Source organism: Cricetulus griseus, chromosome 8 (assembly GCF_003668045.3).
Source record: "Cricetulus griseus strain 17A/GY chromosome 8, alternate assembly CriGri-PICRH-1.0, whole genome shotgun sequence".
Taxonomy (NCBI): Eukaryota; Metazoa; Chordata; class Mammalia; order Rodentia; family Cricetidae; genus Cricetulus; species Cricetulus griseus.
Window position 1 is genome coordinate 29,983,414 of NC_048601.1, and position 17,745 is coordinate 30,001,158.

Below are 17,745 nucleotides of genomic sequence, written 5' to 3' on the forward strand. Positions count from 1 at the left end.
TGTGTGGCTCTTGCATCCTAGGGTGGCATGTGGTGCCCTGTGCCTAGGCCTGGCTGCTTCTGGCAATCCTTGTGCAGGTAGTAGGGTTACTTGTTGCAGTCTATTCCTTAGGCCAAGGTCCTTTCAACTCTCCCTTACTAAAATCTGCCGGGCAGCCATGTGTGGGCTGTTCTGGATATGAGACCAAAGTTGAAGGTGTATAAGTGTGGGAGGGGCAGCTGCCAGGAAGAGCATATGGACAGGTGACCACAGTTGCTAGGGACCCACCGGGAATGAAGAGGAAAACTAACTGGCCTTGTCCCAATAGCAACCCCCATGAAGTGCTTGCCTGTGGTCCAGCTGCACACCAGCCAGGCAGAGCTCTGCCCCGCGTTCTACCAGCACTGTGGCAGGAACTTCTCCTCATCCCTGGAGGAGGGTGGCACCACAACATGTCCACAGCTGAGGGTGGGCCAGTTTGATGCTCCACTTGAACACAGGGGCAGTAAGCTCAGCCCTCACTGCTACCCAGGGCCCACAGAAGGTGCTCTCCCCATGGAGGCTCCTAGGCCACCCTTGTTTGGTCTATGTTGAGTCGGATGCTTTCTGCTGTTCCTGTGGGTCAGGGTGGAAAGATCCCAGGGGACTCTTGACAACAGGAGGGGGAAAAAAATCAATGCACATGGAAGAACCCCCATATCGGTGGCAATGCCAAAGTTATTATTGAGTTCAGAGCTGGTGAGATGGCGCAAAAAAAGAGCAGAACTGGGCAGCAGAGGGTACCCCTAGTCCTCGGGGGAGTGGAGATCAGAACCAAGGAGGTGGCAGGACCCAGATCAACAGTCCTGGGGAACAGTCCTGTGCTGTGGTTGCCTCAGACGGTCTCCTCGTCACTCATGTCCCAGATCTGTGTGGAGAAGGGGAGATACTGAACTGAGGGATTCTGTTGCCCCACAGTGCCCACAGATGACATTTGCCAATTACAGCTGCCACGACAACAGAAGCGTACACTCCCACAAGCACTGAGTATGCCTCCCAACATGGGATTCCCCTCTGCAGAGCTGCCCTGTCTCTAAGGACTGAAGCCCTGTTTCTTGTTCAATGTATTAAATCTCAAGTGTCTTACTTTGCCAAGGCCTCAAAGCCAGTGGGCTAGCTGAATGTGAAGGGAAGACTGCAACAGCCAGACAGCCCCTCCCTTTATCCTCATCCTCATCCTCAGTGTACCTGCCAGCCCCTCACCATCGCAGCGAGTGCTATTGGCCTAGTTGGCTTGTCCAGCTGTACCCTGTGCTCTAGAAACTGAGCTTGTGAGGGCAGGAACTCTTGGGGGCCTGGCAGGAGAGCACTTGTTACCCTGTGCTGTCCCAGTGTTCACACTACTTAGGCCAGGTGCAGACACACACTCTAAGGCAAGAACTTACCCTACTCCAGCAACCCCAGGTTACCTAGGCAGGGTAACAGAGTCCAGGGACTACCAGATCCTGCCTCTGTCCCTCTGTGTATCTCTGGGGGAGCCTGAGGGTGTGAACAGGGGAGGGATCCTGCTCCAGCAACACCCCAAGAAGGAAGTGGCCCCTTAGGCTAGGCCTCTGTCCCAGTAACTCCTAGCAAAAGGCAATCAGAAAGGTGGCCTGAGGTCAACATAGCAGGTCTCAAGACCCTGGGACTCTAGGGCCCCCAGAGAGTTGGTCCCTGAAGCTATGCCTTCAGCCTTCCAAAATTCCTGGAATGGGTTGCACAAGGCTACCTCAGCCCTTACAGAGCTGAGGAAAGCAATGACTTGTTGGTAGGAGGCAGGAGGTCTGGCCAAGTTAAACATTCACAGCAGTGCTGGCTGTCAAGGGTGTGGAAAGCAACATAGAAGGTGACTTCTCTCTCTCTCTCTCTTGAGCAAAGGTGGCAGTGTCCCCACACTGTCCCTCCATTTCTACACAGGCCCCCACCTCAGAGCAAGAGAGCTTGCCACCTATCCCATTGGGCACTGTCCCTCTGGTCCCAGATCCCCACCAGTGTGGTGCCTGGCTTACATACAGCTTGGCTGCCTGTATGTAAGAGCTCTCAATCCGGTCTTTTGGATCTGCAGGCTAAGCTGGGGAGATGGGAACCATCAGAACTGCAGCATGGTTCAGCTACTCATACTGGCCCATTCACCAAGCACATTTACATAGCTGCCTGTGCCACGGGCTTCGTGCAGACCCAGAGCTAATATTGTCATTATGCATCACTCCTGCCAGTGAGGCAGGGAGGGAAACAGCTCAATGGGGTAAAATTGTGCCTGAGACCACACAGGCTGCCAAGCTGGGGAGACCATGCATAGAAAGGCTGGGCAGCCAGTGTGGAGGAAGGGGATGCTGAGGATGGGGGTACAGCTGGAGGTATCAGATCGAGAGGCTAGAAGGTGAGCTCTGGAGTTTTCTACCTAGCCTTCCTGGGTGACACTGAGTGGTATCCTCTGAATGGGCAGGTAGAACTCGTCATGATTGCCCCTGGACCAGCAGCTTAGCTTAGAGGTTGTGACTAGTGGGGCTGTTGCTGGCACTGCCCAGCCCTTGGAGAGTCTCCTGCAAGCCAATCAAAGGACTCACTATGAAATCATTGGGGTCTTGCAGACCCAACTCCTAGGGATTGAGGGTTTCTCCACTAGGGCAGCCATGCCCATTAGTGGGGTTCACACAGCACCCAGGATGGCACTGACCCAGAGAGGCTCCCAGATGTCTTCCACATGAATCAAGAAGATGGTGAGTTGGCAGAAGTTTGCTCAAATGTTAATGCTTGGCGTTGCATAGGACAGTTATCAAGCTTTACTCTATAGCCTAGATGGCCTCAGTAATGCATCCCTCCCTCCTAGGAGCCTTAGCCTCCCAAGTGCTAGGGTTATAGGCATAATCCACCATGGTGAGTTTCTATACTCTTTTCTAAAGAGAAAGGCACCATAAAGGTTTTACTTGTTTTGGTTTTTTGTTTGTTTTGTTTTTTTTCAAGACAGTTTCTGTTAACAGCTCTGGCTGTCCTGGAACTCACTCTATAGACCAGGCTGGCCTTGAACTTAGAGATCTGCTTGTCTCTGCCTCCTGAGTGCTGGGACTAAAGGCATGTACCACCACCATCTGGCTAAAAAGCCTTTAAAATGTCTATGTTGGTTAGTTTTGTCACCCTGACATAAGTTAGAGTGACCTGGGAAGAGGGAACCTCAACTGAGAAGATCCCTCCAATTGGAGGCAAGCCTTGATTAATGACTGCTATGGGAGGGCCCAGCCCTGGCTAAGGGCTGCAATTCCCTGAGCTCTCTGTGGTTAAGATGAGGCCTCAACAGGCATAAGGCACTCTGCTTGCAGCCAGAGAAGTTAAAGATTTCTTAAGACATGCAGAAATGCCTTTAGTCCCAGCACTCGGGAGGCAGAGGCAAGTGGATCTCTGTGAGTTTGAGACCAGCCTGATGTACAACAGCTAGTTCCAGAATAGCCCACAAAGCAAAGGAGAAACCCTGTCTCAACTCCCCCCCCCAAAAAAAAGACACCCAGAAATGAAAAAAAAAAAAGAATGAAAGACTGGCTTTTAACAAAGAGTTAAAAAATTTGATGCTTGAAAACAAAAGGCTATCACAAATTAGAAAATGTTTTCACATAAAAAGGGCTAGTGTAGCCAGACGTTGGTGGCACATGGCTTTAATCCCAGAACTCGGGAGGCAGAGGCAGGTGGATTTTTGTGAGTTTGAGGCCAGCCTGGTCTCCAGAGTGAGTGCCAGGATAGGCTCCAAAGCTACACAGAGAAATCCTGTCTCGAAAAACCAAAAAAAAAAAAAAAAAAAAGGGGGGGGGTGGGGTGGGGTGGGGCTAGTGTCAATAAATAACTCTACTTATTTCTTTAAAATGGTTAAAAAATGAACAGGTGCTTCACAGTGAACACTTGTTAGTCTTAGTGGAACTGCCAATGAAACTACAAAAGGGGCCAAGGAAATGATGGTTCAGTGGGTAAAAAATACTTGCCATGCAAGCATGAAGACTGAGTTCAAGTCCCTGTAAAGCTGAGCATGGTGGCATGTGTCTGTGACCCCTGTGCTCCTACAGAGAGGTGGGACATAGAGACCAGCATGACCAATAACTCGTGGGCTAGCCTGCTGTACAAAGTGGCAAACCACAGAGACCTTGTCTATGAATGAGGTGGAATGTGATGACTAAGATGGCTTGCTTCTTCCATATACACACTGGCCTGAACACTGCTGCACACACACACACATACATACATACATATACACACACTCTCACACATCATACACATGTATTTAGTGAGGGTTTCTATTGCTGTGGGAAATACCATGACCAAAAGCAACTTGGGGAAGAAAGGGTTCATTTCGCTTCTACTTCCACATCATCACAGTCTCCCTGAAGGAGGTTGGGGCGGGAGCCCCAGCTCTGCAGAGAAAGACAGCAGGGCAGGCCACGATTCTGAGAAGAGAGAAGAGCTGCTTCCAACCAGGAAAGAAGGCCTCCCCTCTGCATGGCCCACTTTCCACCTCCCTCTTCTGGGAGAGACAGGGCACAGGAGCAGGGGAGGACTGCTGGGACCAGGTAAAGATCTTGGCCTGAGTTTCCTCCACATACTCCCTAGGAAGAATCAGACCACTGGGGGAGGCTGGAAGGTCTGCCGTATGTCCCTCTGAGGGATGCAAACTCCACTGACCTTCTCCTTGTATGGCACAATCCTTCACAGAGCCTCCTAGGCAGCTACCCCTAGGTTTGGGGAGGTTCTGTCAGCAGGAAGCACCAAGACCAGGAAAAGTTTCCCAAGACAAAATGAGGACCAGAAACAGGACAAGGCTTGTGGGGCTCTATGGCTGACGGATGACATCCTAGGCTGACTGGGATAGGCAGGAAGCAAAGTAGTGGCTGGGGGGAGTAAGCAGAGGGGACAGTGGAGGCCACAGCCTAGGAAGGCTGGAAAGTGAGGGGCAGGGTGGCTGTAGCCTCCTGATGCCCATCCAAGAAGCAGGCAAAGAATTCATTGTTGCTGTGTCTCCGCACCCCTCTGGGACAGTCTTGCAGATAAACCTACAACAGTGTACAACAGACGCAGTCCTGCTTGTCCAACATGTCCAGGGCAGGAGAGAAGAAAGGCTTCCCTCAGCAATGTTGGCTTCTCCCATGTGGTGGGTCAGTGAGGAGGAAAGGGAGGCCATCTTCCTGAGTATGCCTCACCAACCCTTCACCAGTTCTAAGGATTGCCAGGGGCTGGGGACAATGCTGGGAGAGGGGGGTACCACAGACCCTCTAGCTACCTTTCCTTGCCTCCATACATCAGGCCACACCCCCTGCAGTTTCTCTCCTGGCCACTGGCAATTTCCTTCCTACCACTTTGGCTGCAACTACATGGTAAGTTTATAGCCTGTGCCCTTTGGCAGGTAGACAAACCAGATGGAATCACATGGGATGCAACTTCTCTCCATTCCGCCACCTCCCAAAAGCCTTAAATCAGAAAACCTTTGTTCTTGGGGTTTCCAAGAGGAAACTGAAAGGCCTGTCTCTCCTGTCAGGATCCTGTCATTCTGTGTGTGGGAGCTTCTCACCAGCTCTTCAGGTGTTTGAAAGGAGGCCTCCTTCCTCCCCATCTCTCTCATCCCCCTCTTTCTCCCCATCTCTCTCATCCCCCTCTTCCTCCCCATCTCTCTCATCCCCCTCTTTCTCCTCATCTCTCTCATCCCCCTCTTCCTCCCCATCTCTCTCATCCCCCTCTTTCTCCCCATCTCTCTCATCCCCCTCTTTCTCCCCATCTCTCTCATCTACGTCTCCCTCCCCATCTCTCTCATCCCCCATGCTGTCTTTGGTATGATGTTGTCTTCTCTTGGCCACTCCCCTACTTCAGGGTGGACTTATATCCTCATGGTTGAGAGACTTTCTCCTAATAAAGCTGGTTTTGAGGGGTAATCTCATGTCAGCTCTTATGTCAACTTGATACAAGCTAAAGTTATCTGAAAGGAGGGAGCTTCAATTGAGAAAATGCCTCCTTAAAACAGGGCTATAGGCAAGGCTGTAAGGCATTTTCTTAATTAGTAATTGATGGGGGCAGGCCCAGCCCATTGTGGATGGTGCCACCCCTGAGCTAATGGTCCTCGGTTCTATGACAAAGCAGGTTGAGCAAGCCATGGGAGCAAGCCAGTAAACAGTACCACTCCATGGCTTCTGTATCAGCTCCTGCCTCTAGGTTCCTACTTTGTTTGAGTCCCTGTCCTGACTTCCTTCAATGATGAGCAGCAATGTGCAAGTGCAATGCGAATAATCCCTCTCCTCCCCAGCTTGTTTTTTGTTCATGGCATTTCATCACAGCAATAGAAACCCTAACTGAGACAGCTCTTCTAGAACTTTCTTCTTGAACCTGTTTTTTGTTGTTCTTGTTGTAACAGAGATACAGAGGAAGCAACCAGAGGTGTCAGCTCCCCACACCAGCAGACTTACACACCTTCTAGCACATTCTCTGAGTAAGGGACACTATCTCATGAAGGACAGGGCAAGGGGCAAGGAGAAGAGGGGAAGCAGGCCCCATGAGCCTAGATCAGAATGCCTCCCACTTCAGGGACAACAGAGCCTGCCCGCTGGAACAGGAAGGGGTCCAGAGCCTGCCCGCTGGAACAGGAAGGGGTCCAGAGCCTGCCCGCTGGAACAGGAAGGGGTCCAGAGCCTGCCCGCTGGAACAGGAAGGGGTCCAGAGCCTGTCTGCAGGTAGGATTTAAGGGTATGAAACATGTTCACAAATGAATTAGGTGAACAGAAAAAATCAACCCTATGCTTGGTAACAAAAGTATAACAAGAGGCCAGGAAGTGAGAACAAGATCCCTGCTGTTGGGAACCCAGGTTCACTCCTGTTTGATACTTTCACAGTGCTCAGTGCACATTCACACCAGAAGCATAGTGCACACTTTTGTGTCTATAGGGGGTTGCTCTAGGAACTGGGGCTGGAGGCCCTGTCTGTAGGAAGGAACTGATGAGCCAGACATGGAATCAAATGGAATCATGCGAGTTTCAAGATAGGAAAGCCTCAAATCCCAGCCCCCAGCCAACTCCTGTCTCTTCACCTTAGTCTGGAAGATGGGTCTCAGGGTGCAGATGTGTTTAGTCCCCTCCCCTGGGATGTCAGTGAAGTTGCTCTGGAAAGTGTTTGCTACCTCAAGTGAGAGCCCCTGAGCTGGGAGACACTGACACAGTGGGAGCAGCCCACCCTGGGGTTTGGAGTTCCCCTTGACCTTCACTGACCTTCAAAAGAGCAGTCTAGGCACAGCCCACCAGGGCGTGCCAATCACTTCTTCAGTCCCTCTAGAGTTTGGCTGGAGGTGGGCTGTGTGGGGAGACTGACAGCCTGGGTTTGTTTGCTCTCCTCTAAGCTTCAAAACACATTTTTTGAATTAGGTGGTAAGAATACAGGGTAATTTTTGTGGCACCAATATACTTTCTTTCAAGATATGATTTATATGTTTGGCCCACATCTTAAGTGCCCTGGTGATTGAGATAAATGGCCGTGCTGGAGGCTGCGAAGTGGTTTCCATTATGTAGCTCTGATTTTGGGTTCCTTGGAAAACTTTAAAGGGGCAGGCACATTTGTGGCCTGTCCTCTACTTCACAGGACTTTGGGGGTCACTATCAGAGAGTATGGGAGAAGGGAGGAGGAGAGGAGCCCCCAGAGCTCTGGGAAGGGTATGCCTATGCACGGGCTTCCTGGGGACTCATTTTGATGCTTGATGTACAGTGACAAAGGAGACCGTCAGGATAAGGGACCAGAGTATTCTGGGAAAGCTGTGCTAACAGGTTTGTATACCCCATCAGAGTCCCTAAGGTTCTGTCACTAGGGCTGACCATCACTACCAAGGCACTACCAAGGCACTACAGTACAGACACTGGCCTCCTAAACCCTCTCTAAAGACAGTGTGGCATCCGGGTGAGGATGGGAGCACAGAGCAATGCAGTCAGCTGGGCACCTCCTGAGGACCAGAGAAACAAAGTATGACAAGGCAGGGAGACCAGGGGCAGCTCACCTTCATCGAAGGTGCCAGAGGGTTCAACAAGGCAAACAGGTCTGAGTAAATAGTGCTGGAAGGACTAAACACTGCAGAAAAAGCAACCCCTCCCCCCACCACACTGCACATCACACACAAGAACTAGCTTAGTCATAGCCATGTGCAAGGCTTCGCTGTCACACATCTATAGAGAACACAGAATGGGAGTCTCACAGCGGGTAACATTTTCTTAGAACAGCAAAAATAGGAGCCAGAAAAGAAAAAAAAAATTCAACTGAATATCACCAAAATTAAAAATGTTTTTTCTCTTAAAGACAGCATCAAAAGACCAAGTACGGTGGTGCACACCTTTAATCCCATCACTCAGGAGGCAGAGGCAGGTGGATCTCTGTGAGTTTGAGACTAGCCTGGTCTCCACAGAGTTCAAAGCTAGCCAGGGCTATATACTGTGAGGCCCCATCTCCTGTCTGTCTCTTGCTATGTTGCTTAGGCTAGCCTGGAACTCCCAAGCTCAGGTAAACCTGCCTCAACCCCCTGAGTAGCTGGGACTCCAAGTGTGTGCACCAGTTGGTTTGACAGTCTCTTACCATGGATCACTAAACTCCGTCCACCCAGAAACTTTCACACACTGGTGGGGTTTCAGTGTGTTCCCCAAAGTCTGCGTGCTGAGGAGCAGCCCCTAAATGCCCGTGCTGATGGTATTCAGAGATGTCCAGTATGTGCCTGGTTAACGCACAGTGCTTTTGTGGCGGTACTGGGAGGTGGGGACCTTGGGAGATGTGCAGGGTTGGATGAGGTCATTAGGATAGGGCTCACATGATGGGGTGACCAGCTTCATGAGAAGAAGCTTGTTCTGCCTCACCATGCTCTGATGCAGTGACACCCTCACCAGTCTGACTTCCCAGCTTCCAAAACTAGGAGCCAACAACAGAAAGCACACCAAGAAAAAACCCTAAACTGAAAACAACCCTGGTCCTAAGTGGAAGCAACCAATACTTGTTGTCCAGGGCATGGTGGGCGCTGGGTTGCAGTGTGCTGAGGTTGGCTTTCACCTTCCTATGGCTTATCCAGTGGCGAGCCCATGCTAAGGGAGGAACATCCGTATTGAATACAAGCCTTGACAACTGGAGAAAACAATAGCTGCTGCTAGCATTGCTGCTTTCTGTGAGCACAGGGAGTAGAAAGTGAGCAGCCTCACACAGCAGTCCCTGAGGAGCTGGGCCGGTGGTCCTGGCTGCCCTGAGCTAGGTCATGGCAGCTGGTCCATGCCAGAGGATACTGAGGCCAACAGCCAAGGATGCACCCTATCTGAGAGCGTTTACTCTGAAAGCAGATGGCAATGACCTCCCTGAAAACAAACATCCTCCCTGAGGTGTGCACAAAACTTGCCCTTTGCCTGGGAAATGGAAAGTTTTGATTTCTTCCCTCTATCCTGGTCAAAGAGCCTGGGAAGAAGTAGACCTGTGCCAGCTCCAGTCTCCCTTCCAGGACAACATAAAGGGGTCAGCGTACAGCTGCCAGGCCAGGCCAGGGAGACTGAGATCCTGGTCACCAAGTCTCAGTTTTCTTGAGCCTAGACTGGCAGGGGCTGAAGAGACCAGGACCTGTGGGGGACTGTGCGTAGTGGCTTTGTTTAACTTGCTCTAAGGAATTATCCACAACACACTGGACCTCAACTCTCCATCATCCTGCAACTCTCCCTTCAGAGGCCAAGGTTGGCCTGCACAGTTGTGGCCATCTAGACCCTATAGGCATTCTGTCCCTGTGGGGCAGGGGCCTTAGACTGTGTTGGGTGCCTGAGGACGTCTCTTTCCTTCATATACAATCACCCTTTCCTTGCTGGGGAAGCTTTGGCTGTGTGTGTGTGTGTGTGTGTGTGTGTGTGTGTGTGTGTGTGTGTGTGTACGCACACACACACAGGCTTTCACATGTGTGTCTTTAATCATTAGAGTAAGGGGTAAGGCTAGCAGGATCCCTGGGGACAGGGCAGTTCCCAGAGCTCCAGAAGGTTCTCGGGAAGCCATTAATTGAGAATAGCTCTCTCAGGAGCCAAAGCCACAGCTTAAGGGCAACAGTGTTCTGAAATGACACAAGGGTGTCTTTCTTACCCTGGCTGTCTTATGTCCCTGTCTAAATATAGAGACATCTCAGGACAGGCACCCATGGACATCACAGCACCGCATGGCCCTGCTGACGATGGCAGGACTCATCATCGCAGAATGGGGTCCTCAGGGAGGCTTTGTGCTTCCTCTTGTCTCCTACTTGGAAGTCCAGACAGGAGCTGCCTTCCATAGTCAAACTCCCCAGCCTGACAATGAGCCACTTGGAGACCTGTGTGGTCCCCATTCTTGCTTTGCAAGCACATTTCTACCTGATTCAGGGTAAGCAACTCAGGAGACCAAGAGGCAAAGATTCTGGGTTCAATCTTTCCCTTGGCAAGTCTTCAATCAACCAGTAAAACCATTCAGAGGGCACCAATGCGAGTCTGCAGATGTGCACAGGAAGAGGCCTGAGCTAGAGGGAGTAGAAGGTTCTGCAGGGGATGGGCTGGCTTACGTCATGGAGAATGGGAAGTTCCAGCAGAAATGTGCTCAGGAAGGCCCCTGGGCACAACATCCAAGAAATTAGACCTTTCAGGAAGGCTCCCTGGAGGAGAGATCTACAAGGAGACAGAAGCAGGGACTTCTAGCAAGAAGACACCAAGGGAACTGAAGGCTGGCTGGAGAGATTTCTGCAGGAAGAGCCTGCCGGGCAGCTCAGGCGCAGGCTGTCTGGCCAAGCCAGGAGAAAGTGGCAGAGTTGTTCTTCCTAGCTACCGAGACTTTGGAAGCCTCATACGAGAAAACATGACTATGGCCATATGGCCACCAGGCTCCTAGGAGGTGACAATTCCCACGTGGGCTCCAGCACACCTGATTTTGAGGGACAGGCGACAGTGGACAGGGCTAGGTCACTCAGAGCTCCATGTCATGTTCTGCTAACATGGAGTTTGTGGTGTCCCTTCAATATAGCAAATGGGAAGGTACTGTGTGTGGTCCCTGCCCAGTGGCATGTACCTGCCCAGCATCAAGAACTGCCGTTCAGGAAGGGCTGATGCTTTCCAAGCTTCTGTGGCTTTGGGGTACTGCTTTTGTACCATGGCACACAGAGCCTGCAGTGAGCAGTGGATGCAAGGACAGACACATGGCTACAGCTCCAAGTGCAACAGTGTTCTGAAGTAACTTGGGGGCATCCTTCTTTACTTTGGCTGTCTCATGCCCATGCCTAAATATAGAGATGTCTCTGAAAAGGCAGCCATGGCCATCAAGGCCCACGCTGGCCAGCTATCAGTGGCAGGACGCAGCACTGATGCTCAGAGCTTTTCCCCAGAGTTGTCTGACTCTCGTGTCTTGCTCTATTACAGGCTGGCACATCCTTGGCAGCAGGTGCCAAGGCCAAAACCTGGGCTCAGGGGCATGACCATGCCAGCCTGTATAGCAGCAGCTTCTTGGGACATGAGGCTGGCCAGGGTTTTCTGGGCAGTACTTTTCCAGTCGCTTGGACTTGTTCAGGCTGGGCATCCTCTGCGGGGCCTTGGCCATGCCAGCTTGTGTGGCAGTGTCTCCCTGGTACACCAGGCTGGCCAGGTTCTGCTGGGCAGTACTTTTCCAGGCACTGGGTAGGTGGATCCCAACTCTCCCTTCGTGGGGACACATCCCCAGGGGTGGGAAACCCGCCTCAAGCTGAGTTCCAAGACTTGAAACTGGCTATAACATAAAAGCCTTTCTGTTTTTAAGAGCAAAACTGAAAGGGCAGTTGTTTCCTTTAATAAACACTCTTTTAACCCATTTCACAAACAAACCAGTTTTCTGCTTCTAGTTTCTTTCCTGTTCCTCTTTCTCTTCGTAAATTTGATAAGCGACAGGCGCCAAGCTGAGGCGGCACTTTGGTTATGGAGCTGAGAAAGAAAAACTATGGCTTTGAGAAGTGGCCTCTGCATGGAACCAGCTCCACTGTCCTCTCCCATCCCCCACCTTCCTGACAGCACCCTGAATGAGTCCTTCTGGCTGAGACTTCTGGGGGCTGAAAAGGCTGCTTAGAGGTTACAGTACATTCTGCTCTTCCGCAGAACCCATGCTTGGTTTCCAGCTCCCATGTCAGGTGGCTTGCAGCTCCTGGAAACTAACTCCAGAGAATCTTAACTGGTGGCTCTGATTCCCATGGGCACCTGCACACATGTACACTGATGGGGGAGGTCCTTCTGTGTAATGATTGTCTTATTGGTTGATAAATAAAGTACTGCTGGCCAATAGGAAAACAAGATAGGTGGGGCTAGGAGTCAAGGAGGATTCTGGGAAAGGTAGGAGAAAGCGCAGAGTCACCATGTGAGCCCAGGAAGACAGGACACTTCTGCTGGCGTCCAATAAGTCTTCTAAAATATATAGATTTATGATAATTAAGGCTGAGCTAGCAGATGAGAAATCCTAGTCATTGGCCAAGCAGCATTTGTACCTAATATAAGTCTCTATGTGTTACTTGGGACCATAACGTGGCGGCGGGTGGAACTTGGGCAGCCTGGCAGAAAGCGCCCACATGGCAGCAGGGCTCAGGCGGCTCAGCAGAAAGACTTATTGTTACAGAATGGTGTCAGTGAATGGGATTAACCCACGCCCTGAGGTTCACAGAGGAAGAGGGGAACCTGCCGCCCCTGTCAAGCTGCTACATGGCATCGGAGCAGCTTCCATGCACCGTCTGTGCTCTTAGGGGTTGGACGGCCTGCAGCCCTCGAGAGTTCTAGGGTTAGGATTCTGTGCTCTCACCACCGAGAGCCGCCTTCCTGCAACTACTCAAGCAGGGGCAGAACCTGGGCAGCTGGCAGTAGTGTTACGAACTTCCATGTAAACTTCACAAAAGCTTAAAAAGGGATTTTAGAAGCAAAAGAACAGAGACAAGCACGACTTCTTGGTAGCAACATTTTCTTGGGTGCGCTCTGTTTTGCTAGAGACAAGCAGAGTCTTGAGTGGTTCCTTTAAGAGAGATTTCCTGATTCAGCCTAAGCAGGAAAAAAACCCAAAGGATTCTTTTTAAGAGGTCCGGCTCAGTCGATAGAGCATGAGACTCTTAATCTCAGCATTGTGGGTTTGTGCCCCACACAGCTGACAGTGGCAGTGACCATATCACCAAGCCGGCAGCATGCTTCTTGGAAAGACAGTGGCTAAGAAAGCCGCCACTTTAATTTTAGCTGTGTTGTTTAACAGTTAAAAGACTGCATGGCCAGAAAAAGATAGATTTATAATAAAGACAGATTCAGATGAAGAAAAACCTCTAAAGGTTTACACTGTGTTTAAATGAAAGTAGGAAATAGAGTAGCTGGGTGTAGTGGCACACGCCTTTAATCCCAACACTCCAGAAGCAGAGGCAGGCAGATTTCCACAGAGAAACCCTGTCTCAGGAAAAAAGAAATAAAAGGAAGTAAAAGGAATAGAATAATAAAAAGCCACGTAAAGATGGAAAATACACAGAGAGTCTGGATACTATATGCTATATTGTTGTCTTTAAATTGTTATATAGATTAAAGATATTGATTGTTAGATATAAAGAGCTACAGCTGCTAAAATACACTTGATTATAAGTGCTGCTGAATTAATCCAACTTATATATTTTAAAAATGTTTTGACTTCAAAATTTAAGTCTAAGGACAGACTACTTGGAAAAAGAGTTTCTACTTATGTTTCCACAGAAAATGAAAAGCTGTGGATTCCTTCCAGACTAATATGGTTTGATCAAACAAGACCCCCTGAAGCAGTGACCCAACTGATCCTACATCCAAAACAGCTGAGACAATGCAGCCTTTCAGACTAAAAAAACAAGGACTTGGTCATATTTCTGTGTTTTATCATGATCCCTATGGTATGGACATCGCCCCTAATCAGCAGGAAGCAGTTTGGAATGAACAACACCCAAATTCCCAAATATTGTTTATAAATGTTTTTTTCATTTAAATGGTGTTGGTTATAAATTGTAATGATCACAGTCAAACTCTTTTTAAAGGAAAAAAAAAGGGGAGATAGGATATAGGAATGAATACGTTGCATTGGTATAGATTTTCATTTATTGATACAACTTTAAGGTCAATTTTGTGATATGTATTTGTCTCCTATTGTTTAGGTATTGTGTTTATACAGATCTTTTAAAATGATATGCATAATTAAATATAGATTATATAGTCACCTATAATAGTCAAAAATTATAATTAGGTTAGCTAGGTTTTTTAGATACAGAGATGTATTTGAGATGGATAGATATGCTTCAAATCTTTCAAAGACCTACAGAAATATGACATTTAAATGGTTTAGGGTTTTTCTTGACAGTGAGACGCAACTGCTCCTGGCACACCAAGTACGTCAGAAAGGAGCATAGGCATCGAAGAAACTCATTACGGAGTTTGCCTTCAACATGGCAAGATCAGTCATTTGGGCAAGAAATTGCTCTTGCCTGGACTGTTTGTTGCTGTATAAACTGGACATGCAGGACCCACAAGAAAGTGACTGCTGAACTTACAAAACTAGATGAACAGTCCTGAAGGGTTCCTGCTGAAATGGAGAAGTGTGCCACACACACTCTGGCCTATAGGCTGAAGATGGATGCCCCAATGTTACAGAGGAACTTTGGGTGACTGTCCGAGATATATTATCCTTCTGTGATCTTTGATGGAGTTGAAGACAGATAGTTATGGTTATAGTTTTCTTCAGTTATTATAAAACATAAATTACCCTTCTTTTTATTTAGACAGAAAAGAGGAGATGATGGGGGAGGTCCTTCTGTGTAATGATTGTCTTATTGATTGATAAATAAAGTACTGTTGGCCAATAGAAAAACAAGATAGGAGACTAGGAGTCAAGGAGGATTCTGGGAAAGGTAGGAGAAAGCGCAGAGTCACCATGTGAGCCCGGGAAGACAGGACACTTCCACTGGCGTCCGATAATCTTGTTTCTTTCCTGTTCCTCTTTCTCTTCATAAATTCGTCTCCGATGCCCATACCCCTCACCTGTTTGCTCTGGAAGCTGCCCCCTGGGCTGGGTACCCTGCATCTAGATTATCCTTTATCTCCTAGAGCAACAGACCTGGTGAGGACAATCAGGCTGGAGTCTCAGCTCTCATGTAACCCATGAGTGGCGCCCCAGGCAGCTGGAGCGCTTCCCTGGGAGGCAGCTGATGTCCTGCAGCCCCCTGCCACCTATAGATCTGCGGGTGGCGAGGGGAGGAACCACACTCACCAGGACTAGGCATGGAAACCAGTTTCCCTTCCTTTCCTTTTTTTTCAATGCCTGGGATAAATCTAGGGCTGGTTTGCCAGAGAAGGGCTCTACCACTGAACCACACTCCCATGCTATCACTCTAGAGGTCATTTTAAGGAGTAAATAAGTGTGGTGAAAGGGCTGATGGTCCTGTGGGGTGCAGGTTACAAGGGTTTGGGGGTTTTCTTGCATGTCTTTGTTCTACTAGTGCAGACCACTCCTCTCCCTTGAGCACTCCTCTCCCTTGAGCACTCCTCTCCCTTGAGCACTCCTCTCCCTTGAGCACTCCTCTCCCTTGAGCACTCCTCCCCATTGAGCACTCCTCTCCCTTGAGCACTCCTCTCCCTTGAGCACTCCTCTCCATTGAGCACTCCTCTCCATTGAGCACTCCTCTCCCTTGAGCACTCCTCTCCCTTGAGCACTCCTCTCCCTTGAGCACTCCTCCCCATTGAGCACTCCTCTCCCTTGAGCACTCCTCCCCACTGAGCACTGATGCAGACACCCCACCCCCACCCCACTCCCACCTCTGTTGAGCAACAGGGTTTCTTAGAAGCAGAGGGAAAGGAATCTGGGAGCTGCTCTTGCCAAGATGCATCTCAGGGGCCCTAGGGCTCCTTCCACACAAAGGCTGTATTTCCCATAGGTTGCCCCGCCCCCCAGCAGGACAACTGACACTTGCAGCTCAGCTGAGGCTCTGGTAGCCTGGATCAGACAAGAGCATGCAGCTGCCTGCAGGGCCTTGCTCCTGCTGTGACAGTGGCTCTGACAAGCACTGATTGTTCAAAGCAGATGGAGCTTGTTTAGTCGTGTGTGCTGAGCTGGGAAGGGCATGATAACGCATCTGCGCCCATTCCTTCTGCAGGGTCACCTAGGCTCCCACTAGCCAGAGGCCCGTGCACAAAGCCCCAAAGCATAGGGCACACCTGTTCCGGTGCACACACCCTCTGAGCGCCTCTTGCCCTACGCACACTGGGACAGGACGGGAGGGCAAGAAGACCAGTGCGGAGATGTGGATGGTTGAGCAAGTTACAGACTCATCTCTGCCTCCCTGGAGTGGAAACTAAGGTCCTAAACTCTTCTGCTCTGTCCACCAAAATGATGTGTGTGACCTGTGTCACACAGCCTGCCATGGCTCAGTCATCAGGAAAGGTCCCAGACAAGAAAGGAAACAAAGGCTGTGGAGTTCATCAGCCAGATGGTAGTGGGAACAGACCCTGCCCGGTTTCATGCTGGTAGGAACCAGGTCACATAACCTGAGAGATTTGGGGACACCTGACCAATAAAGAAAGCTAGCAGCTCTTGTCTTGTGTCTGTAATTCCTGGCTGAAGAGGATGGGAAGTGATTCTGTCAGCAGGCTGAGGTGCTGGCTCCAATGGCAGAGTCCTTGCCTGGCATGTGAGTGGCCTGGGGCTGCACACACTCTGCTATTCTGTGTGCACTGGGCAGAAAGGTAGCATTTACCCACATCTCTTTGCTGCTGTCCCTAAATTTAATTGTAGTGACTTGGTTTTCTTCCTAACCAATAGCTTTAATTACCTTTAATAATCAAAGTGGTTTTTGTTTGTTTGTTTGTTTTGTTTAGAACCTGGGTATTGAGTCCTGCTAGGCAAGGGCTTTATTATGGTGCTGTATACCCAGCCTAAACACACAGCTTGAATTCTTTTTTTCTTGTTTTTTTTTTTGTTTGTTTGTTTGTTTTTGTTTTTGTTTTTGTTTTTTTTCAAGATAGGATTTCTCTGTGGCTTTGGAGGCTGTCCTGGAACTAACTCTTGTAGACCAGGCTGGTCTCAAACTCACAGAGATCTACCTGCTTCTGCCTCCTGAGTGCTGGGATTAAAGGCATGCACCACCACCACCAGGCCTTTTTTTTTTTTTTTTTTTCCAGCTTGAATTCTTAAGCAAAATAAGGAACAGTGCTCACCCAGGTGGGCTTTTGAGGTGCCTCAGAATGTGACCCCAAGTATTGAATTCCTGCTGCTGCTTCTTTACCCTCTCGTCCTCTGTACTTGAAAGATCATGCTGTCACCCGAATGCACAGCTCAGTTCCCTGTCTCCACTACACCCTGATGCAGGTTCTTTTGGCTGAACTGTTCCCCAGGCCACTCTTACAATCCTTGTGTGGGAAGTTTGCTTCCCCATGGGCAGGCTGCTGGCTGCAGAATAGTGAAGTCAATATTTTATGTATGAATTCTCTTCTGTTGGGCACTCGAATTGCGTGTTTTATTCTTTTGGGGAGGGAGAAGGTCTAATTATAGCCCTGGGTGTCATAAAACTCACTCTGTAGAGCAGTATGGCTAAGAACTTACAGAGAGAGGGGTCCACCTGCCTCTGTCTCTTGAGTCCCATGCCATCATGCCTGGCTTTGTGGCTTTATTCTTATGCAGTTAACTTTTTAGATGCATTTTAACTTTTTTTTGCTGTATTGGTAATGGGACACAGGTCTTGCACATGCTAAGCTACCATTGAGCTTGTAAACAAGCTTG

At 49.5% G+C, this 17,745-nt stretch overlaps 1 protein-coding gene across 1 annotated transcript in view; it reads right to left on the reverse strand.

Moving 5' to 3' along the window:
* Positions 1 to 676: 676 nt before the first annotated feature.
* Positions 677 to 17,745, reverse strand: part of LOC100754902 (ubiquitin-like modifier-activating enzyme ATG7) — a 222,672-nt gene continuing 205,603 nt past the window's right edge. The window contains exon 19 of the mRNA XM_035448952.1: positions 677 to 886. Within this exon, the coding sequence (XP_035304843.1) occupies positions 854 to 886 (33 nt within the window). The 3' untranslated portion in view covers positions 677 to 853. The remainder of the gene's footprint in view (positions 887 to 17,745) is intronic.